Here is a 25902-nt window from a genome sequence, read left to right on the forward strand (position 1 = left end):
CACAACAGCCAATTCAATTCCATGCCCTGTGAACTTCTATAATGTATTTTGTACCTCACAGCTGTGCAATCCATTCAAAATTCTTACTCACTTACCAGTCAGTTTTTACAGCTCCCTACGGTACTTGAAGAGTAGTTGGTCACCTACATGAAACTATTACATTTAATAATTTCAGCCTTTCACTTATGACCATCTTTAGCATTCACAGTTTCTAGCTGTGTCACTCTATGCTAGTCTGAGTTCTCCCTTCTTTCCTTCCTCTGTATCTTGGTATATGCTTTCCTCTTGGAATCAGTTCAGCTCTCTCTCTTTCTAAATATCCTGAAAATCATCTTCTTCTGAAGTCCCGCAGACTCACGGTAGGTTTGTAGCTGCTCTGTCCTAAGGTATGAATATACATTCCCTTTGTCCAACAGCTATTACGTAAGCAATATATAGAATAAATTGCTAAGTAAAGCAGTGAAAAAAGGCAGACAACAGAATCATAACCTTTTAGCAAAAATCAGTCCAATCATAACACATGCGGTTTTAAGGAAATACTCGGCAGCATTGAATTTAACTTTGCCACCCTGACTCTTTCTAAATCCTCTAGACCACTTTAGACTCCCAGAGCATATTAGGAAGACATTACAATCTTCCACAAAGAAAGCTGAGTATTTAAGTGAAAAATTAGACCAACTGGCTGTCCCAAAGGAGCACAGTTGGATTCTAGCTAAATTAAACTACCAGGCCTTTTTTTCAGTTTTGTTTTAAGCGTTTTAGTTTGGTGGATTTTCGATTTTTTTAAAGGTTTTAGTTTTTTGCTTTCAGCTAAAGTAGAGAATGCAGTTCAGAATCACTGAGCTCAATGCTAGTCAAAACTTCCCAAAAAGTATCCACTCCCAACCAGATCAAGTAGGGTAACCATGGCTGATGCACAGTACAGCAGCATAGCTCTTACTCTGAGAGTGAAAAAATATTCATATTCTGATGTAAAGACATGTGCCTTCAAGATCTAGGATGCTTCACTCAGTGCTCACAGAGAAAGTAAGAGATTTATTAAACCTATTCCCAAAATAGTACTGATCTACACCACTACATTTTAAAATACCCACAATCACACCATTAAACCATCTTCCACAACACACTCACTGAAACCAGGAGTCTGACACACTCTATTCCCTTCTGGATTCAGCTTTCATGCCTAACTTGCTATGCTTCTGTCTGTGAATTTGTTTCATTAATCTAAATGTTTCAAATTATTGAATTCTATCTTGAGACATACCATTCAGAAAATAATCAGGGGGAAGGGAAGGATGCTTAAAATAGATCATACACCTGTGGCAGGTCAAACTACTGGTTACCAGTGAACCATTTGTTTTGGTTTCCTTTCTAATCTACACGCAGTGAGAGAAATTTCTCAAAGGGTGGTTTGGGGCTTATCTCAAAATCCTGGTATAGAAACCCTCATTCTGAAACACAGGTCACTTGGCTGAAGCCAATTCTACCTTTTCTTTAATACTATTTTCTTTTCCTTTCATTTCATATTCTAAATGTTAAAAGTACAAACAGCCAAGTGAGATATCTTCACCAGAGAAATTATCTCAATAACTGTTTTGTGCTAATGAAGTATATTTTTTATTTCCTTCTTCATGCATTTTCCAAGTATAGATATAATCTAAATGAAATCAGGCATCCTCATAGCTGTTAAACAGGCAATAGACAATAATTAGATAGCTACCCTAGAAATAAGCATGGAGGATACCTATTACAGTAATGTGAGTTTAATGATAACGTTCAGGCAGAAGCTTCTGTTACTGAATATCCAGGTCTAACAGCTTTAAAAGGAAAAAAAGAAGTCTAAAATGTTGTTCTATTCGGATAGGAGAACAGAATTAAATATAAGACTACATTTTAAATCACAGATTCTGATAATATCACTAAGTGCTCCTATGAGTCTCAAAGTCGTCATTAGCTGGGAATATCTAGATTTCTAATCATTGTACTGTTCCCTACTGATATTAACATAAAACGTGATATTTTCAATATTCTCTAGTTATATCCAGATCAGAAATATATTCTATTATTTTCAGTTGCTATGCATCCTAAATTTTTAAAAACCAGGTGAAAGGAAATCCTGCAGAAGGTTCTTCACAAAAGAAACACTTGTTCTTGTATGCATGTAAAAAGGATTACCTGCTTGTGAAGAATGGAAGCTTTAAAGGTAAGAATTTATGAGACAGATAATGCATAGAAAACTAGAAATAGAAAGTGCTAAATCCTGCAACAGTTTCACTCCAATTCTTTTTATCTTATTAGCAACACTGAATTATGCAAGAGAGTTGCTGGGCTTTAAAAAGAACCCTGTGTAAGCAAAGGTTGTAAAGGCTTTTTTACTCCAAAAGAAGGGAGGAAAATCAGGTAAGGCAGATATAAAGCACTAACCTGAGCATATGGGCTGCATTGAAAACAACATCAAATTCGGTATTATCAAGTTCAGCTGCTTTTTTTGCCATCTCAGCTGCTTCTATCAGGCGGGATTCTTCTAGGAGGAACTGACCTGCAATAGAGTGCATGAATGTGAGCCCACGGAAAACAACTGATGGATAATTCTTCAGACAATACAGTCAGGAAAAGGAATTACCAAAAAAAAAAAAATAATCAAAAATTCAGATGTCTGAGATTTAATGTTCAGTCATTTATTGATCAGCTCTGTATTTCAATATCTTTAAAATGTAGTAAATGTAGAAAAAATGTAATAAATATGACAGGTAATAACCAACTGCAATATTTGCCGATCATATTTATGAATAGTGAGAATGATACAGCAAAATTCAGCCATCAAGAAACAATACTCCCGATCCCCAAGAAGCCTGCCATTTAAGAACCTGACCTTCTCCCTATACACTGATCTTCATTTCCTCAAAACAAAATGAAATAAAGTAGCATCTACAAATGAAATATATTCCCATTTTAAAAGCATATCTCAAAATCACATAAAAATATATATTTTTACATATATATATACATGCAAACATATTTCTTCAGCTTTAGAATTATAAATGATACTTAGCTTTAAAATGATTACATATATGTATACCTTGATGAACTGGTATTTTATCACGTATTTCAGTAACACTAAGAGAATCACAACAGGTAACTTTTTAGAAGTTTCCTACATGATACTTACCTGTCATGTAAAAAAAGAGAAGATGGCTAAAATCAAGTGACTGATTTTTTACAAATAACATTACCATAATCATTAAACCAAGTTAAAACTGAAAAGAATGAATAATTTAGCATTAATCAAAGTAACTAAAGTACAGTAGTTTCAAAACCAAACACATAACAACTAATAGAACTCTATAAAAAAGAGTTTTTCTTTGAAGAAGAGGGAAAAAAAATATTTTGGCAGGTACTCAAACCACCTTATTTCTGCTCCTTTTAATGATTTTTTTACACCTAATTTGTAAAATGTGTTATTTTTGGATCAAGGACTTTTCAAAGGGTTTCAGCTGTCTAGACTCTGTGTCTATGTAACTTCATATTTGAAAAAGCTATCTTAAAATATGGTGATCATACTCAACCAAAAGTTCACCAAGCCATCACTGGCCACAAGACTCTTCAGGAACAATACGCCATGAGTAAATATTTTCCTCTAATGGAGAGGGATTTTCATTTTTCCTTGCCTCCTTTCCTCCTATATTCCCTGTTACTTACATGCTCGCTATATGCTTATACAGAAATTCCACTTAACCAGAGCTAGCAAGGTTTGCAGAGGCATAGCGAATCCAGTGACACTTTGGTACGACATACGTGTTCGCAGAAGGAATCATCTCAATATAAAAAACGATGAAAGACAGCTTCCCAAGCTTTTTGCTTTCTCTGTGGATAAATTTCAACTTAGCAAGAGATGGAAGGTTATTTACTCAGATAGTCACCTGTATCTTAGTTATTCAGATCTGCAAAAATCTTGTAAAAACATTCAGGTGCCTTTCTGCATTCACAGGGTAGGATTTGCTTGCTTTAGTTACATCCACACTCAAATATGTGCCATCCTTCCATGCATTATGATGCTTTGTGTTCACTGTGTTCAGAAACAGATGACTTCCAAAAAAGCTTTCTCACACAGAACAATAAGCAAATAAATAAATGAGAAAAACATAAAAAGAAAACATATTTTGAGAACAGTTTGGATCACAAGAAATTAATTTGTCTTCAGAATTAGAAACCATTGCTTGAGCCATTAATGGAAGTCTCTTATGAAGGGGAAAAAAAAAAAGTTGACAAAAGCTACAAGTTGACTTTTTTTTGGATACCACATCAGTGTATGCCTTAAATACAGCAAGACAAACTCAGATATGAATCTGAAAATTCTCAGACAAGTAGATCTACCAGCTACAAGAGGCAGTTCATATCTCTTGATTTGGGCTGAATTCTTATTTTCTTTAAAGGGAAATCTTTGAAACAAGCTTGACCAACTAGTATTCCAATTCTCTTCCAACAAAGGAACGAAAACAGTATCCCCAATCTTTATTTCCATGCTAAAGCAAACCATCCTTAAACCGTTAACATTAACGTTCTTTTGTTAACAGAAGCACTGGATTAGCATTACATTACAGATTACATCAGTGGATGATGTACTATTGATACACCCAGCCAGGGGGAAGAAAGAGGACATAACCTTTTAGATTTCAAGACACAGTGAACATTCAAGTTCATTCTGAAAAATATTATATCCTGAATTTAGGAAAAATATTTTGCAGCTTAGAACTTAAAAATAATGTCAACTGGTCATGAAGCTAATTAGATAGGTAAGGAGAAAAAATCTCTCATTATTGTCTTCAATAAAAAATGCTCAAGGGTTTTTAGAGATAGATCTTTAGAAACATACTTCTAGTTTTCTGTCAGAAATATTTAACACTGAAGCTCAACAGAGATGTTATATATATTCATAACTACCCCTAATGTACTAAAATGTAACTGATACAGTCTACTCCATGTGACATAATCAACAAATTTCTTTAGATTCATTTTATTAAACAGTAAAATACTTGCACTTCATCCATGTAATTTCTAAAAATGTAACATTATTGTAAATCATTTTAAACCAATACTAATGGTTTACTGGTGCTCTTAAGTAACACACTGGGTTAATTCTTAGCTCCTTAAGAGGTCTGTAAGATCAACACATACTGAAGATATTATGAAATTTGTAGATGCTTTGGATTTCTACAAGAAGTCTAATTTAGAACAGGACAACATTATAAATATTTAATGAAAAGCAAGTGCACTGCTAGATGCTTTAGCTAAAAGCTTGTTTTTATTAACTGTTTTTCTAGGATTTGGCTGTATACATTCCATTAGTCTACACAGACACATCAAAAATGTCAGCAATAACTCTAAACTAATGTTTTAAATTGTTAAAACCAGAATTTGCTCCCCATTTACTAGTAGGTCTCTAAAAAGTGTCTCTATAATAGGATTATTATTTTATATAACATATTAAAGGATTCTCTTTATTACCGGATTACCAAAGCTAACTAAAAACAATTGCAAGTACTGCATGACACCAACCAAGTATGAGTAAAACTTTCAGTTCTTCAGAACAGAAAATTCTAGGACTGTGCATTACCACAAACAAGTCTCTTCCCTGTACTGGAGGTGGTAATACCAGTGGCAAGAACTCAGGCTGAGTGGGTAGGTAGCAGATGATACACAGCACCCTCCTGAAACCAACTGATTTAATCAGAGGCTGCTGCTGAAGCATTTCCCTAATTGGATAGGCTATAAATATAATTGACTGCTACCTTCTCAATCTAGTGGAAAAGTCAATACGTGAGCGTACAGGTGTGTGGTGGGTCGTGCCCCACCAGTATCCAAGCACTCATGCAGCTGCTCACTCCCCCCCAGCAGGGTGAGAGGAGAAAATAGGAAGAACAAAAGCAAGAAAACTTGTGGGTCAAGACAAAGACAGTTTAATAGATGAAGGAAAGAAGAAAATAAAACAACCAACCAACTAGTGACGAAAATCACTCACCACTTCTCACATGCAGGCTGATGCCCAGACAATCTCCAAACAAAGGCCACGTCAGAAGCCAAAACCCTCTTCTTCCTCTACCTCAGTTTTTATTGCCGAACATGATGTTATACGGTCTGGCAGACCCCTTTGGCCAGCTCAGGTCCGCTGTCCAAGCTGTGTCCCCTCCCAATCACCTGCCCATCCCCAGCCTACTTGCTGAGAGGGCAGAGTGGGAAAAATAGAAAGCCTTGACACAGTTCAAGCACTGTTCAGCAACAGCCAAAACACTGGTGTGTTATCAAGGCTGGTTTAGCCACAAATCCAAAACAGAGCATCATCCAGGCTGCCAGGAAGAAAGTTAACTCTATCTCAACCAGACCCAGTACAAGATGGAAACTTTCAGTTGAGAATTGATTTGCCAAGTTCTCCTGAAAGGCAGACTAATTTTATTCACACATCTAAATTTCATTTAAAGCACCTAAGTAGAGAGATCCCATTTTGAAAACATTAGCCACCATTCCTTTTAATATGATATACTAAATTCATACAAGAATGAACTGGACCGGCAGTTTACTGCTGCACTTTCGTCATTAAAAAGCACAGTTCTGAACTTTTCCTATCAAAGCCATAAAGATGTGTTTTCCCAAAAGAGCAGCACTAGGAGGGCAGAACGTTGGCAAGGTGTTGAAGGTGGATCGGAAGGAAGGTCTGATCCACAAGCCCCTGGATCCAGGAACCACTTGTGTGGGTCTAAATTTACATGCAGGATTTTCTCCTCTGGCAGGCAGCTGGCAAACCGTATGATTTATGAGACACTCCCCAATATCACATTCAGAGATTTCTTATTGCAGGTGTCACGACTCCGACTCTTGCCAACAACATAAATTATGGTAGCCTGATTGTTTTTTGGAATGAGAACCAGCTTTCGAGAAAACAGCTTTCTAGAAGCTCTGAATCCCAGATTTTCCTTCTTCAAGGAAAGCGTCTTTTTCATTATTATTCTTCTAAAATGGGAATGGGAAATCCACAGTCGAGGTCCAGGTGTGACCTTCAACGACACCATTCTTTGCCTGGAACAACGTTACTTTTATTAATAGAATTTTCCACCTTTCTTGCTAGACAGCACAGAGCTGAGTGTAAATACGTAGTCAAGAGTTTTTTACAGACCTTTGACAGCAGAGAAATGATTCAATACTTCACTATCCTGTTAGTCATTTGTCCCTAAACTAAGTTATCTAAGCATCAGAAATAGCATAAAAGCTGATGATTCTGTAGCCTTGTTCAAACTTATTTTTTCTTGCAAATCGTCAACAGTGGTTTTGAGTCTATATTTGACCAAAAAATGTTGAGGTGGTATATGCAATCCACTGAAAAGTAAGACAAAAGTATATATGTAATTTAAACAGCAACAAAAAATATCCAATTCCTAGGAGCTGAAAAAAAAACCAAACCAACTTATTTTCATCTTCTGTCAAAATTTTTAACAAATATTTATCCACAGAGATGAAGGCGTACAGCTCTCTCTCCTGTATAATTGTCTCTATAAAATGATCATGAACATTTGTAAAGCATTTTGTTAAGACATGCGCCAACACCAGTTTAAAAGCCATACATCTGAATTGGTAGTTCTGCTGCTTTACTGCAATATGAAAGGTATTAATTGGTTGGGATACGCCTATGTGTAACAATCTTTTATGTTCAGAGAACAAAGGCATTAGTATCTTCCTTTAGAATGGGCTCAACTATTCCTTACAGGCACTATGAGCTTTTATTTTACTAGATAAAAGTGCAAGTTACACCAATCTCTCTTTAATTGAAATGTTCTCTCTCTGTTGCTCACTGGCAAACATTCAAAGGTACTTTGTACCAGAACAGAGTAGGTTTCTGAAATGCCTCATCTTGCTACTGCTGCTTTTGAAAAGAACCTTTTTGAATGTTCTCAGAATGTTGTTGGTTCTGCACTTACTCAAACTTCAATGACTTACCCTTGTGTCCTGATAGCTTTAGTAATCCAAGCAAAACTGAGTAAACTACCTTCTGAAGGAGAAGGAAAAAACTTCTAATCCCTCCATAATAGGGCATAGTTAGCATTTGCTTCTTTTAATATACTTTTGTCACCAAGTCTTCCGCATCTTATGCTCTTCAAAAGAGTTTTCTCCTTCCATGGCAGCAACTTAACCAACTACATTAACATGAAAAGTGGCTGTGTCAAGACCATAGACTCAACTGTCACATTGAGAATTTGAAGCTGAACATTTGTTGCTGCTTTCAAATCATTTCAACAGAAACCAGAATAGGGATCAGATTCTGGCAGACCCAGTGCATTATGTCTTGTCTTTGAAGTACACAGCAAGGCTACAAGATCCTGTCTTGAGAACTGAACTACATTCTCACTGGTATGAGCAGAACCACCACGGAAGTCACCATCAACTTCAACTCTGCTGTGGCAATGCAGAGCAAAAGAGCAGATGCAACCAGAGATTTCTGAATGGAAAATTTCAATAGCATTCTGTGGAAGAAATGAGAGGAGAGACCTTGTCTCCAAGTTGATTTCCAAAGCTTTTCAGGTGATGAATCAATGTTGTAAGATGCCAAGTCAACAGACGTGACCTAATGCAACTGTTTCCTTTAAGAGCTGCAAAACAGATTCATTGGCTGTGAATGAGCAGTTCCCAGAGCAAGGGACTGTTTGCCTAAAGGTCCTGCTTTCCAGGCCTGTTTAGACAATTTCTTGCTGAATGTGTAGTATGTAGCAGGGGAAGCAAAGAGAACTTATATCAGGATCACCTAGATGGTAGCAGCATTCCAGTTTGTTTACTGCTCCTTATATCCCATTCCATCTTTATCTAAAGCTGTTCTCTGGCTTTCTTGCCGGAAGGGCTTTTGGGAGTTTATCCCCTCAATTGGTTCCCATGGAGAAGATATTCCATGTAAATAAAATATATAGAAAGACTATGCAAGCCAGTGGGCACTGCAACATCCATATAAGCACTGGCTTGGAAAAATCTTTTTTATTAGCCTTTTTCTTTGTCTGAAAAACTTATCTGTTACAGTTGTGCTAAATATACTTTTGGATGTCATCCAGAGCATGACCAGAGATAAGAGAGAAAAAATTAAATTGCAAGCCTTTGGGACTTGATGACTGAACTTGTGACCACATCTGGACCACTGGAAGCTCTCAGTAAAATAAAAGATTAATGATGAAAACATATAATACAGAGGATCTCATGTTTTACAAATTCTAAGGAAGATTCTGGACTCTATGTCATTCCCCAGACACCTGGTGATATATAAGGTTTGCAAAAGTGAACTTTGGATGGGAAAGAAATATCCAGCTGCGCTTTTGTAGTAGCTCCATGCTGTCTTTTCAAAAATCCTCATAATGAGATGGCACTCTTAGGTCAAAACATATGATCATTAACAAAGAAGTCACTGGGGTTGTTCGTGCCACAAGCTTTTTCAGTTCCTGCAGAAACCCCAAATTCTGGCAACATCAAAGCAGCATAAAGCCACATTTCTAGCCCTGTCTCTGATCTGCAATTTCTATACCACAGCTCTCGAGCAGTCTAGTATATTGTGCTGAGGAAGCAGAGTCAACCACGTATTTGGGATGTCAGAATGATTAGATTTAAGAATAAACTGAAGGGAAGAGCCAGAAACATGGAAATTCCACAGTGTTTAGGGTCAGTGACCTAGCTTGTTTGGAAATACTCCACTGCATTCCACTTAAGTGACTGGTTCTAAAGGGAGTTTGGAATAAATAGTTCTTATAGTGGTTTGTAATAATCTTCTTTAATGTTGTGTGATAGCAACAGCCTACAGAGCAACAAAAACGACATTTATGTATATATGCCTTTGCACACCCATCATTCACAGCTGCCAAGAAAATCACAAAGCGACTTCAAATTGGTATGTTCTTCTGAATAGCTCAGTTTCTGGTACATTCTTGTTCAGTTTCAGTTTGGAAGTAAGAAATACTGTCTGTGTTAATAGTAGCTGAAGATTTTCTTAAATCAAAGTTATTGGAGAGAGCTCTGGGAGCAGAAAGGTCAGAAGCTTAATGAAGTCTTTCTCTGAGTCAGTCACATCTCTCTTCCTGTTTTGTGTCTAGGAATCCTGTCTTCCTGGAATTACATTAATCGATATTGTAGGAGGAGGTGTAAGCCATAGTCCAAAGTCAGGATCTTAATTTGATGCCATTTATGCTCAAGACAGAGAGACCCTTCCTCCAAAGAGTGCATATGTTCTATGAACATGTGTTATTTGAGTATCATAAACTTGTTTTATAGTTTCCCATATGTTTAATGTTATGATGTCCAAAAGATTTTAAATGGTAAAAAACCTTTCATTTGCTGAACGGTTCATGAGTGCATATTGGGAAGGCTGGCAAAGTGACTTAGTGATGGATATACTACATCTGGTTGTCTTTGACCCCATCTCATCAAGGAATTTAATTTCTAAATACATAATCACCATGTAGCAGCTGGTGGTCCTAATGGAACAGATCCAAGCACTCTGTTTTATTTATCATTCAGCATATACTGCATTTAGCTAACCTGTCAGTCAGAAATGGACAATCCGTTCACTGGAATTACGGATTGTGAAGTAAGTTCTATTCATTTCATCGACAAAGATAAAAACTGACCTTCCTATGGACTAGGGTGACATTTCTTCCATTAGCATAAACCTCTCTTGAAGAATTAGTAAGACTTCGATACTAGGTCATGGCTGATATTTCTCTTTCTTATCAACACAACTTTGACATTTTGTTTTTCATTATTACACTGTTTTCTTCATAAGATCTTTTCCTTAAATATATGGGAGAAAAATAAAGCTTTCCTAGGCTGCTCCTCAGGCAATGAAGAACAAAGACACAAAGCTCCAGCACTGTGAATAATGTGACTACATGGAAATATTATAAATACATCACATCGAAGAAGAAAACTGAATGCACATCTGTAAAGTATGTAAATTCTCACACTCACTAACACATGTAAGTGTATGCCTTAAAGACTGAAAAAAATAGTGCTTGAAAATCCACTGGTATATTTCAATGAAATGTATTTTGAAGCTTAAACCACAGCAGTTCCAATCCATTTTCAGGCTGGGGCTTAGTAGTGGTAAAGCAGTCATCTTTGGAGGCAAGACAGACACAAAGTGCTCACAGACTCAGGTGAAAATTTATGCATCAAAAAGGGCTGAAAGTCCTGTGCAGAAACAATGATTAGAAAGATTTAGGATGAAAATGAAAAAAATTAAAATAGCAATTAACAAGTTAAACTTGTGGAAAAAAAAAAGATAATATGAGAAAATCTATAAAACCAACTCCTAAATTATCACAAATTCAGAAGTAAAAGATAACGTAAAAAAAAAGTTAGAATGTTTGGGAACATACTAATCTGTTCTTCCTTCAATGACAGTATAGCTAATACACTTCAGTTTTACCTAATCTGACAGCATGTTTTTCATTTTGTTTTAGATCTGTAACTGGGAATACACTGAAAAAGGCAGATGATCAATGTGAATTGCCTAATTAAGTGAATGCATAATTAATCTAATGAGAATAATCCATTTTTATAATGAAAAAGGAATCATTAAACAATTTAGAGTTATTAGAAACAATGTGTTATTCAAAGGAAACTATTCTAAAAGGAGGTCTCAATGGTAATTAATAAAACACAGTTAATTCTAACATCCTGTTGGGTTCTAGACTTCCCCATTCCAATTAAGCCATTACTAATGTAAGGGAGGAGGGACCTCTGTATACACATTTATCTTGAAACCTCACTCCTCCTTTCTCTCTATCTTTTTTTCCCCCATTCCATTTTCATTACGTTGGAGAGAGGCCACTATATGCACTTTAAGAGGCATGGTAGCAAAACCTATTTTTAGCAAACAAGTAAAATGAAACCTGCTGTACTAGTGGTTTTTTTGTTTTTGAACAGTAAACTATAGCAGAAATAAGACAGTTTCAGAGGTAAAATGTTTGCACAATTTAAATTTCACTGTAGATTTATGGGTTGGTTGGTTGGTTGGTTTAAGTGAAAGCTACTACAAAAAGCCTTCAACAACTTCAAACTCCTCAACAACACTGCATCCTACTAGTTATCTCAATGAAAAGATGCCAAATAATTTATTTTTGTTTGTTTTCAAACAGACAAGCACTTAAGTATTTCACTGTTTGAAATTCATCTCATGTCTGTGCACTGACAACTTTTATACAGAATCTTTCTTCAACTTCTCCTGAGATAGGCTCAGTGCAGACGTAGGAAATCTTTAGTTCCTTTGCGGGTGGTCAATGCTCTCTCCCAAACTAAACAAACTCTAGGCCATAATGGCACTGGTCTGACCTGGTTGAACATTCCTATGTTTGGCACATTTGTTAACAAATTTGACTTACTCACTCTTTAGATGCCAACATGTTCTTAAAACACTTATATAAAAATTTCTTTGGATTTGATTAGTTCATAGGTATCTCCCTGTGGTTTCTCAGACTGACACTTGGATTCATCCCACCTGACCATAGGCATTTAATCAAGACAACTAGGTTAGAAAGTGTCCCCTCTATGGTCAGTGGATACCATTTCAATTATATTTCAATTATGTCCTCAATTTATTGATGACAGGAGCCACCAAGGTCTTGCAGGATCCAAAGTGGCATACTTGACTTAAATGTTTGAAGTAAAGTGGGATGCATGACAGCCAATATCCTGAGTAGATGTGGATAAGACATTTTGAAGAAAACTTTCCCAGAGAAAACAAAGATGGAGAATCAAAAATAAATAAGCATTTATGAAGTTCAACTTGATTTAGTCAAAACTGTTCACTTTAAGTCTTCTTTAAAAAAGGTGTATTAAAAATCTCCAATTAAAAGCCTCTAACTTTATAGGAGCATTCAAATCTAGTAACTGAAATAATGTCCTCCAGTGGTTTAGTTTAAAAACTTGTAGGTTGTGCCAAACCCAATATTTTCATTGCCAGAGAATTCAAAAAAGCACCAAACAAAATTGTACTGGTGCTTCTGCAAGCTGTTTTTTTCTTCTTCCTGATTCATACGAATATTCTCTCTTTCATCTGTTAAGGTGATTCTGGTAGTGTACCGTGTACATGAGTAGCTTGTAGCAGATCACCCATCAAGACTCACATATTCGTAAGACAACGGTTTTACACAAAGTTCAGATGTTCATGTAACTGGCATATGAGAAGGGGGAAGGGAAGAGGAAAATGTGGACAGCTGAGAAGCTGCCTGCATTTCTGCCTGAGAGGGGACTGCCACCCTCTCTGGTCACGAGGGTAAAAGCCACTTCCCCTTATGGCCAATGAAGTGGCATCATGTCAGCAGTGTGCAGGGATTTATCTCTCTTCAGTTTTTCCACTAGTTCTCCCTTCAAACATCTCCAAGCATAATGAGTTTGAGAAACACTGCTTTAAACCTAAAAATCCACTGAAATCCAAAGCCAGCAAATTACCTATATGAAACTAATTATAGCACTAGCTCAATCAGAGAAATGTCTGGTCGTGGTATTATCCAAGAAGCAACCATGAAAGTGTTCACCTCTCGCCAAATTTTCATGGGATCAAATAAGCTGACTCCTGCACCAAATCATATCTAAGCAGAGCTTTGGCTTAAGGCTTGAATTAAAGCACATTATAATACAAATCTCTTAAAAGACACAGTTCATTGACAGTTTTTCCTGAGAGCTCCAAAAAAAGTCCAAAAGGTTAGAAGTGAAAAAGAACATCTGCACATCCTGGGAGCACAAATTAGAAGTGCATGCATCCACGTGCACTTGGAAGAAAATCTTCGGTCCATTTATTCCTGCTACTCCATCAACACACTGTTGTGTCCCAACTGACCACTTTTTTTATTTGGCTGTTCCATGAAGTATGTGGGTTTTTTAGGGCTCATGCCAACCATTTTATTCTCTGTTCCAACACCTTCATGCTGAGAAAAAAGTAATCTCTAAGATTTACATGCAAAATACAGTTGTATTTCCTCACAGTTTAACGCTTGGCATATACGATATAGACTGTACCTGTGACAAGGTGCTAAAACAAATTAATGAGATGTAGAGATAAGGCTTAAAGTGTTCACTAGAGATTCCTGTGTAATTGGAATGTCCCTGGTAAGATACACTACAGAATCCTGATCAATAAAAGAAATAGGTGGAAGTGAAAAGGGACAGAAAGGGAAAAAGAAAAGAAAGGGAAAAGGGAAAGAAAGAAAAGCAAGGATAATTTATTTCAAATTTTAAGAAGTCTTGTGCCCGAAGTGACAAGGTTTTGAGATCACCTGTACTACATAGACACACAAGCCGAGGAGAAGTAAACCATATGTTTCTCATAGCTACTCTGATATAAACATGGAGTAATGTCACTGAATTTGGTGAGGTGATCAGACGTTATACAATCAAAATAAAAGGTTTCACCTGCATTCAGTAGAGCTCTCTGTGTATAATACTCCATGACAGAAACCTAGTGACTGGTATAGAGAACCTTCTTGTGTCTACAGCCCTTCAGCATCCCATTTTACTATGCTGACTATCCAAACACTGACTAAATTTTGCTCTTCACTCCTAATCTGCTGAGCAGAATCTGACTTATGTTGCAATAACGACCTCTGCACAAGGACACAGAAACCACTTTTTGAACCTGCGACACAATAAAGGAAAAATTTACTAAAGTTTTTAGAGAATAATCTTAATTAGGAAAAAACACATCATTTTAATGTTGCAGTCTAGTAGTGAAGAAGTCAACACATCAGAGATTAATGATGATTTGAATAATCTTGCTTTTAGTTTATAGAGCACTTGAAAATGACACAGAGAATATTGCAGGAAAAGATAGGCAAGTTGGTAAAGTAATGAGAGGGAAAAAGGAAAAATCTAGATCTGTAATAAAATATGTACAATCATAACTTCAATTGCCAGGATGGATTGTTGAGACCTACCTTTGAATTTGTATGCAAATAAGATTTCCTAATAACTAAGGATAGATTTCTTAATAACAAAGGCTGGAAGGGGTTTGAGTAGGATTTCAAGAAACAATCTGCTGCAACTTTTCCTCATTATCTTGAGATATCAACTATACTTATATCCAACTGAAATAATGGAGCTTATGTGCACAAATACCCCTATCAGATTTACCTGTACAGGCATAAATAGAAGACAAGGTCACTAACTGCAGTGATCCATAATCCAAAATAATGCAACACTGGGCTACATTCACTTAAATACTATGACATGTTCTAAGTAACAATGTGTGCATCAATTCTGGGAGTCTAACATACAGAAATTTAAACTGCATAGGACCAAACAGAAACATAACGTGTGAGCAATTCAGACAAAGACATCACACCAAGTAAAAATATGGTTATTATGTGAGATTAATTTTCCCTTTTGGTCACTCATTTTTATTTATTTTACATTTACCAGTTAGAATCAGAATAGGAAATTAAAACAATATACAAAGATGTATATAGTATGCTTGTGGTTCCCTACCTTCTTCCTTAACTAAGATGAAATTTATTACTTCTTTCTATATTTTCCAATTGGGACTACATAGCTTGCATTTTTAGATTTGTCTATTATCAGCTCTAAAATGCAGTAAGAATTAGTCTGTAAAGTTAAATATTTTTGGCTCCTTGAGACTAATCACATCTGGAAATATTTTTTGCACATCTAGCAAAAACAATCCAAAGTTATAAAGATACCTTCAAATTAACAGTGTGCTTTATGCACATGCATGGCTTAGTATGACAAAGATATAGCCAACTTGTCAAAACCTTTTGTAATATTTATCCATTTCAAGCCATGAAGATGCTGGGAAGGAGGTAGATATAAGGCCCGTAAGTCTTCAACAAAAACCAGACACTTCGATATATAGAACTCACACACACTAAATTATAACTTCTAGTTGCGCACCCAGCAGCAGCCAGCAAAGTTAGGCCAAAACTTTTAATAATAATATTCCAGGCCATGAAACTTTGACATATGGCAATAGTCACCTTTTTTCTTTCCCAGAGAGGCAGCAATACTGAAATTCCTCTCACAGGAGGAAAGTTATGCAAAATATGAAAATCTTCACCTCTCCTTCTGCAGTGATTAACAAATTGAAATGGAGGTGAAGTTATACATGGTAGATTAGTTTCTTTCCCTTTAAAGAAGATATTTTGCCAGTAGCACTTTTCAAATCCTTAATCACTCGGAAAGATTAACAGCAAGCCTGGAATACGTGTGGAAACCCTATCTATCTGAAACGTACCATAATGCATGTAGCAGTTTCCTTTGGTAGGATCCAGCTGAATAGCTTTCACGAAGTACTTTTCTGCCTCACTCTTGCGTCCCTTAAAAAAAAAAAGCAAAAAGAAAAAAGGGGGAAAAATTATTTTAACAGCATGTCACCATGGAGCGATCATGTACAGTTACAATTTCCAAATTCCAGGCACTAGAGAAAAACAACTATTATTATCACTACACTTAATCTAACTAAACATGAATGTTTAACTGTTACAGTAAGTTTTGTGGTCAGCTACTTCATGCTGCAAATCTCCAGACTGAGGAAGAAATGTGTCCAACATCGTCAATGTCCAAGAAGTAAGGAAATGGTAGAAATGTACTGCAAAGAGTATGGTAAAGGGCTTTGGGTGAACATTAAGCTTCATGCTACTTTTCTGGACAGGCATCAGGATAAGCATTACACAGACCCAAGCTAAAAGCAGAAGATAAGGTAGGAGGGAGCTCTAGTCATGCTCTTAAACAACAACAACAAAAAAAAAAAAAAAAAAGAGGGAGGAGGGTGAAAGGAAAAACAGGTTTTGGTTCTATGAAATCATAGAATCATAGAATATCTCAGGTTGGAAGGGACCCATAAGGATCATCGAGTCCAACTCCCTGCTCCTTGCAGGGCTACCTAAAACTAAACCATATGACTAAGGTTGTCATCCAGATGCTCCTTGAGCTCTGACAGGCTGGGTGCTGTGACCACTTCCCTGGGGAGCCTGTTCCAGGGACCGACCATCCTCTCAATGAAGAACCTTCTCCTAATGTCCAATCTGAACTTCCCCTGACACAGTTTCATTCCATTTTCCTTGTGTCCTAAATAACACTATATACACTGCCAACAGTAAAGTCACCACAAACGAAGGTATATAAATAGAAAATATTTCTGATTTTAATGTGGGAAGTAAGATTTCAACACAAATCAATTCTGTCAACCATAAAACATAATAGAAAAGGTAATTTTTAAAGACAATGGTATGACAAAATGGTCAGGAAAAAAAAAAACACCAGAAAACAACAGAAATGATGGTAAAGAGAACAGACATGTTCTGAACCACAGATTTTCTTATCACTGAAATCACCAAGCCACTAAAGTTGCATTATGGTATATAAGTGCCAGAGTAGATCCATTAGTGGTCATTACTCTTTTCATGAAGAAAACAGCAATATTGCATTAGCCTAGTCTGATACTCAAACACTAATCATCATCAGCTATTCAGTAAGATACCTGTGACCTGTTTATCCCTATCCCCATGAAATTAGTTACTGCGGTTTGTGTTATAAAACAGAAGGCCTCCAGAACAAAGAACAGTTAAGCTTAACCACTGTGGAAGAAAGGCATTGTGGTCTGCACCTCTCAAGGTTGCCTTGAGTGTTATTTCACAGATACAAGCATATAGGCCTTCTCAAGTTTTGCGGTCTGGAACCAGACATCACATACATCCCGCACTATCCCACAAGTTAACATAGGAATAATAACAAGGTCTGTTCATGATTACAGCTGCTCCAGATTCTCAGTATTTCCCTCAAGGGCCTTAGAGACAATAAAATAAAGAGAGAGAAAGAAGTTCTGCAGCACACCAAGAATTATATCAAGACCAGGTTCCATCAAAACCAACATTGAGGTCGTATTTCCAAGTGATCATCCTGGCAGAGATACAAGCAGGCTTATCATTTACAATATTCCAGTTTCACAAAATGAATGTTCATTGGCATTAAGAGTTTAGCCTTATTATTTAGTAAACTTTCTTTGGTAAACTCGTATACCTTAAAATCATATCCACATGGCACAAGGCTCCTGTCAATCAAATGGTGCAACTACACGATAGAGTACGCTATCTTATATGACAGTGTCTCTCATCCCTCTTTTTTTTAAAAAAACCAAAACCCACAAAACAAAAAAAAATTACGTCACCCAGACTGATTTTTCCCCATCTACTAGTGCAGTAAAGACACATCTATAGATTAAATGCAATTTATTTTTTTTAAATAGCATACAACCACAGTTGAGAGCAAAAAGTGAAGAAGAAAATAATCTGCAATTGAAATCACAATGTAAATTTGGGTCAGTATAAAATAATTATTCCAATTAAAATAATTGGGGGGGTGGGGGGATAATTAAACACTGAAGTTTGCACATTTAACTCAAGGTTGGCATTCTTACGCTGGCAAAAGTTACCACAACATACGTAAGTCCAGCCTTGAGGCTTCAAAGTGACAGGCACCAAGCATATGTATCACTAATACTGACAGAATTAACATCCACAGATTTTGCATCATTGCTTTTTTTAACACACTAACATCATTAGTTTTAGCTGTTTGCACTCTGTGTCTATTTCTAGAACATAAAAGGACAGTTCATTGAACAGAGTCACAAAATACGTAGCTTCTGCCTACAGAACTATGACTATAAGGCCACTAACATTTGTCAAACACGATTAATTTTCATTTACTGGGATCACAAAAAAATACATGACTGCTCTACTCTTTTTGGCACTTTCCAAATGGCATATTGCACTCAAGTTCAGGCCAGTCAGGAGACCTGGAGTACATAATGATGACAGGTGCCAACATACATAGCATCAAAGGAATGACTGTGATACTAACAGGCTCAAATACTCATTAACAGATAAAGGGGAGAAAAATCTTACATTATATTACCCAAGACATAAAATGATCTGACTACAAACGATCAGCACAGTTCTGTTTGTTCATGTTGGCCACTATCTTAATTTATTCACATTTGTCAAAAATTTTAAAAAATAATAAAAGCATTGTCTTGCAGAACGGCATGCCTTGCAGAGGAGCTTTGCATCACACCATCTAAAATGTCCCCTTTGGTGCCATCTGTCTGCTGCTAAATTGTCAATACCTCAGCATAGAGTTAATACACATTATTTTTGTGTCAAATGATATAAAATTCAATCACTTGACAGAATCAGACTATTTCACAATTAAATTTAGCATTTATCACCTTTTTTCAGCTATCCAATGTACACTTTAACTACCATAACAGAATGTACACACCGTGTAGTCAGATTAAGATGGCAATCCCTGTCTTCGTCCCTTCCCACTGTACATTTTCAGTGTTAAATAAAACACATGGCATAAGGGAATAAAATTCTAACTTTTAAAGAAAATCCAAATAATTGTTTAAACAGCTGAAAAATACTGATTTGGGGGCAGGAAGGCATTTTGTGTGCATGTTCACCGTTATGTGTATTGGCCCATACAAATGCAGGCATTGAGAGCCACTGGAAAGCTCCCAACTTCCAGCAGCAGGGTATGCAGTTGTATATGCACAACCACATGCTTTGGCAATTTTACAAAGCAAAACATGTAAGTTTGCAACTGCTTGACAGCAGACATTTGAAGGATAAAAAAGTTATTCATAATATTTTAATGGAAGGATTTGACGTCCCTGAGGATTAATAATGGGATACAAAATACCTTTCACCTGTTGGTCATCAGTTCATATCCAGTCCAGGTCGGTAGCTAATGAAAAGGTGCTATCTGACAGCTACTGGTTTGCTCAGGAGAAATCAGTGGGTGGTCCTAGCCCAAGCCACAACAGAGATCCTCTGCACAGACTCATTGGCACATTTATGGCTTTTCAGTGCAGAGATCAATGAGATAGAATCATAAAACAATGAATGGCAATCTCATTGCTGGGGGAAAAAAGACATAATGAAGACACTTTAATAATTGATTTGGAAGACTGTGCTGATATTTGCCTTAGTGGACCTGGACCTTACCCTAAAGCCTATAACGAGGACAAACTTTCAGCAGTTTTCCATCAATAAAGAAAACTTCATTCCCCCCTCCGCCCTGTGCCTAAATAAAGATGAATTGCCTGTGATTACCACCTTCCAGCAACACCAGCAAACTTAAAGGAAAAAGGTGAAGCTGACACACGGCTCGTATAACCTAGCACACCAGTTGTCCTGGCTTACAGAAATACCCCACTCTCCACAAATCATGCAGACTTCAAATCAGAATGGTTTGTTGCTTGCAGTTTTGGAAGCCAAAGAGTTAATTGTTTAAATATGAATTCAGGAGCTTAATTTTTAAGATCAGTTCTTTGTAGAAGTTGACTGCGAGGGGTTTTTTTGTTTGGTTGATTCCTTCTTCCCTAGAGACCAGGACAATGGATCTAGCCTTGCTAACATAGTCAGACATATTGCTTAACTGGGCTTTCCTACAAAAGACTCTTATGATCACCACGACAAATGAAAGACAGCTAGCTAAGGGCAGCTGATACATTAGTAGAAGACCCTGTATTTATCCTTAAAATATTAAAAAACTGAGGACAAAACTACCATTTTTATATCCACCCAATTTTCTTCCTCACTCTGCTGCCAAACTGTGGTAAATTCATGTTGAGGCAGCTGTTGTACTTCGGGCTGCGGGAGGCCCAAGGACCCTGAGATGCTAGTAAAATTGGAAGAGATTAATACAGCTGAGCAGCTCTGAATAATCCTCTTGTGGAAACTATGACGACATAGAGGCAACTAGTAAGGTGTTCAACAAATTAGGTGGTCTCTGCAACTTAAATCAACTTTATATTTTGTAAATATTCATCATTCTTCAAAGCATGCAAGGGTTTAACCAGTAGAGCAGAGACTTCGCTCTTCAATACTATTTTACAAGCTTTAACCAGTAATAATGTGATTGAATAAGGAACTCAATTTGAGTCACAAATGCACTTGACTGTCAATCCCCACATCTGCTCAAATTTGTTTGGGAAGCATTCACATTTTTAATAAATCAAATTGAATTATGAAAAGATTTCTTAATGGAAGATTGATTAAGCTGTGGACATTGAACATGGAAAAAATGATTATTTTACATATTTCCTTCTTCCTCTCTAGGACATTTTAAAGTGACAGAGAGAATATGCAAGGATAGTAAAAAGGTCTAAACTGAACCTGTGATTTCAGTTCACGTTTAAGTTATTGCAGACCTGCATATCTGCTTCATAACCAGTTCCTTTTACCTTATCAAAGCTGTGACAGGACAGGCAAACCACAATTTAAATGGTGTGATACTAAGTGAATTAGTGACAAAGTCTTCAAAAGTTTTTACTTAGTTGGACTAAGAAAACAGGAACTAGAGCTGCATCTTACAATGAGATCACTGACTTAACGCAAGCTCCCCATCCCTTGTCTAAATATCAATACGAAACAACTTTAATATCTAGTATTCAGCAGCTAAATGGATTCTTCTTTTCCCCTCATTTTTGCTGTTATTTCTACAACTCTTCCTTCTTCACTCTGAATTACAATGTGAATATCTCGCACCATAATTTGTACATGAAATGCTAGTCCCACTGAAACACACGGGAGTTGCATTATTCACATCAAAGGTCCAAAATTTATCTCAGTCTCTATACTTCCTGTGCAGCAAAGAGATAAATCTTGCCTCTTCATGTCACCTTTATTATAATAAAAAAACAACTGAACATGGCAGAGAAGCAATGACTTCTAAAGGTTAACATCTGGCCCAGAAAAACACACACACGAGGCAAGATTTGTAACGAGAAGTGATATTACAAATCAAGTGCTATATATTTCATTAGAAAAACAAATAGTTGTGGGGGGAGGAGTTGACAGTCATGCAAAGCCCTTCTTTGCCCAACTAATATCAGTGGGCTTGTAAAAGATGCTGCCTTTTCAAACAAAGTTTCCCTCTCCATATCCTTAGATGATGATAGTGAGAAACAATACTGCTACTAGTACTGAACCTCTCAAGTTTTGGCTCTCTAGTAACTTCAAGAACATGAAAATATTATTTCTCGTTGGTGTAATGTATTATTCTCAGTGTATGGGAGCAAGTATTGGGTTACTCTGGAGGAAATTAGAGTGTAGATCTGTATCTACTAAATCCACGATAATTCACCATATACTAATCTTTATCTTACAGTAAATGTGAGGCAATGTTCTCATTACGGTCCAGTGTGACACACTGAGATACCCTTGGCCCTGAGGTCATGACTGATGCTCTCCTTCCCAGCCATTTCACTGGACCAGGGTCCTCACGTACATGAGTCCATGCATACTACTTGTGTAATCCAGTAAATTACTTTTAGAAATAAGCCTTGGTAAGATCAATAAAATGCAACGTCTTGTTTTAGTTTAATCCTGTACTTGCACCTTAGGTGGTTTGCTTCAATCTGAATACGTCACTTTAGTCCTCCTTCAACCACAGGTAGATTTTTGTTGACTAAAAATCCATCTACTAGCCCGACTGATATTCTACTGAAGTCTGTGTAATTTTTCTATGAGCCGAGGTTATTTTAAAGAGTAATAACGTAAACTGGGTTCTTGAGTCTACACCTATAGGCATGATAACCAGAGAGCTGAGATTTAAGCACTGCCTATTGACTTTGGTGGGAATCCACCGGAGCTTAAGCATTTTTGAATGTGACACCACTGCTTATTCATAGTGTAGGAATTTAAAGCACAGCTCATAACTTTACTGGCTTGGGGCATGATTCAGAGCCTATTAAGGTGATATTTTCTTCAAGTAAGGCAGTATGTATCTGCTTAATCAATAATATATTAGAGCTATTTGACATCCATTTTCTTGCTTTATGGATCTCACCACAAAAAACATCCTTGTTTTATTAAAGCATTCAAAGTGATACAGGAAAGATATATAGGTATAGGACTTTTTTTTTTCCCTTGAAGTTTTTTTCGGTTGTTTTGTTTGCTTTTTTAAAAAAGATATACCTATTTTTCAGTCTTTCTTTCGGGTCAACTTGAAGTCTAAAAGGAATTTATCTCATGTTACGTCACTGTTAAAACCAAGAAAGACTGCGTACAGTCTTAAGTAAACTTTTAAATAACAGATTTCTTTCCACACCTTGCGATTTATTTACTGTCTAGACCCATATTGAAATGTTCACCTCGATCACTAAGCTTTAGATTATTTTATATCAAGAATATGTAATAAAATGTTAAAGTAAATTTCCATGTTAGGCACTTTCTTTTCCATTCAGTCTTAAGCCACGTTTTATATTTTCTGATAAAGCAGTGTATTAATATCTACTCATATTTCACTGGCCAGTCAGTAGAATATAAATTCACTATCTCCACACACTGTTTTCACTGAGTCCTATGACTTTCTTCTAAGCTAAATTTGGCCTATATCTTGCATTTTTCTGTGATTACTGACAAAATTACTACACACAGAGTAATTACAGGTGACTGGCAGCTATATTCAACCATGTAGCAAAACAAAAAGATCTCTTTCTTTCATGAACGCAGTTCATCCTGTCAGTGATGTTTTCTATAACAAGCTTTAAATTTATGTTGTGTAAAGCAAGAAGTTTAGGGGTCCCCTTTTCCTGTCTACAGGAAGTTAGAAACAAGATACAAAAGATGAGATCCCTAAAGGAGGTTAGTGAGGGGTTATGTGCCTAAATACCTGTTCCAGAGTTAACTAGTTAGATATGTATATGTTTAAATGAAAATACTCTGGTTTACAATTAATTCTGTTACTTTTGGCATGCAGCCAAATGTATGTCCTAAGGGGACTGAAAAGTATATCTATGGATGCAATACTTACGGCATGAGGCCAACCTCAGAAGAAATACAAGCCCAACACATGTCAGCTATTGAAATTTCTGTAGTTCGGAAATCCTGACATTCAGCCTGGAGGTGTTAATGCTCCAGATACACCAGGTAACCAAACCTTAAAAAAATCAGGCTTATGGTTTTGAAGCCAATAAACATGACTTTCTGCCTTGAAGAGGGAAACCCAGTCCTCCCACCCCTACAAGCAAATTGCTGGTAAACTGGAAACAAAAATGAAAACAACTTCTGACATATTGCAAATTTCAGAATTAAATCCAAACTTTGTGCTTGGAACAGTTTTAACCCTCAAGGGACTTCAAGTGGCACGAAAAATTGTAGCGTCTGTGTCAGACTCCAAAGAGAAACTGAATACATGACAGAAAAGTAGCAGTGGCTATTGCTTGGCTTAACTTGATTTCCTAGGGAGGGCCTTCTCAAGGATTCAATGTCATTTATACATTGTTATGATGGGAGTTTAACTGAAATATCCAATTTTCATTACAAAATTCTTCCTGGAAGCAGTACTGACAGCCAAGGGATTTAGCCTCCCAAAATAAAATATCTAACAGATTTGCTGATCTAACTAAATTGACCCATTCAGAAAATGTCTTTTCATAAATTAAAGATTTCTGTATGTGTAGGCATTTATTTATCATTCCCAAAAGAATTATTACTAAAAATATTTTTTGTTTGTTTTAAAGGAATTGATAACTACAAGATGGGATAAACTGTTCTAGAAAATCATACCTAAATTTAACATAGAGCATTTAAATTGCTAAGTCTTAAAAACAGTCACGATTCTTTTGACATCATGACTATTCTACCTCATCTCTGCTTTCTTCCAATTTGTGTAAATCTAGAGAGACAGAAAAAGAGTAGCAATCAACCAGTGACATAAAAAATGACAATATGTCAGAGTTGTCCAACAGAAATGCAAATTTCCTTTCTGTGCTGGAACATCACCAGCAAGTAATTACAGAAACAGTAAATGTTGAATTAGTCTATTCATTATTGCACTATGTTCCCCTTTTCCCCTGCTGTTCCATTTCTTTCTGTTCTTCCTACCTTCCATTTATTTCTATGCTGTCATTTATTTATATTTATTTTGAGATTACTTTCAAGGACTACACCAATTACTGAATATAGTAGGGCATTTGATAGTGGCACTCTGAGTAATTTCACAACTAACCAAAACTGGCAGGATACCTCTCTGGCCTTCTGTTTGTCAGGAACATAAGCAACAAGCAACTGCAAGCAAAAATATGGCCACCCACTGAGGAGGGAGTATTTTGAAACTTAAAAAAAGTATTTAACTTCAGGGTTGATACTTGAATGTCACAATCCTGTTTCTTTTCTTTTAATCCAAAACACTGCCAGTCTCTATCATGTCTATGTCTCCCTTCTCCCCATCCCCCTTTACAGAAAACATTTTAAAATAAAATATTTTAGATTTTAGGGAATCTTCCAGGGTGATTATTACTGAATTTAATATGGTTTGGAGCAGTAACACAGAAATTTTACAAGGCAAAGTAAATTTTTCTTACAGCACTTTGGGTGATTTTCCAAGCCAGAAAAAAAATCGGAGATTAACAGCACTGTGTGGTGCCGTGTAAAATGCAAGAAAACACTGTGCAATTTTTTCCAAAGAAATATAGCAAAGCCTGTAATTCCTAGATGTAACACGCTAAATGTTACAATATGGGGCTGTCCCTAAGTACTTTAGCAATTATAGGCACTACTGCAAGCTATGAGGGGTGGTTTGTGGGTTGAAGTTCACTCAAAACAGATAAAACAAAACTTCAAAACAGATTTATTTATAATTGAAATAAAGCTGCTCAGACTAGCATGCTATTATAACAATCATCCATTGCCTGATGGCAGAGAGGCCAGCCATTAGGAGGAAGGGTTTCTTAGTCTTTCTTCTATTTAAGAAGACTAAAGTAAGAGGAGAAAAAAAAATTTAAAAGCTTTACTTACAAATGATTTTTTTTTTTTAGCATGATAGCCAACCTCTCTTCTAGAAGGTCTGCTCATAAAATGGAAA

The 25902-nt window shown here is 36.4% G+C and overlaps 1 protein-coding gene across 1 annotated transcript in view; it reads right to left on the reverse strand.

Moving 5' to 3' along the window:
* TMTC2 (transmembrane and tetratricopeptide repeat containing 2) overlaps positions 1-25902 on the reverse strand; it is a 149651-nt gene that overhangs the window by 25435 nt on the left and 98314 nt on the right. Inside the window, exons 11-12 of the mRNA XM_009697670.1 lie at positions 16265-16346; positions 2425-2539 (exon numbers count right to left, since the gene is read on the reverse strand). Of these exons, the coding sequence (XP_009695972.1) occupies positions 2425-2539; positions 16265-16346 (197 nt within the window). The remainder of the gene's footprint in view (positions 1-2424; positions 2540-16264; positions 16347-25902) is intronic.

Source organism: Cariama cristata, unplaced genomic scaffold (genome assembly GCF_000690535.1).
Source record: "Cariama cristata isolate BGI_N322 unplaced genomic scaffold, ASM69053v1 scaffold3850, whole genome shotgun sequence".
NCBI classification, from domain to species: domain Eukaryota; kingdom Metazoa; phylum Chordata; class Aves; order Cariamiformes; family Cariamidae; genus Cariama; species Cariama cristata.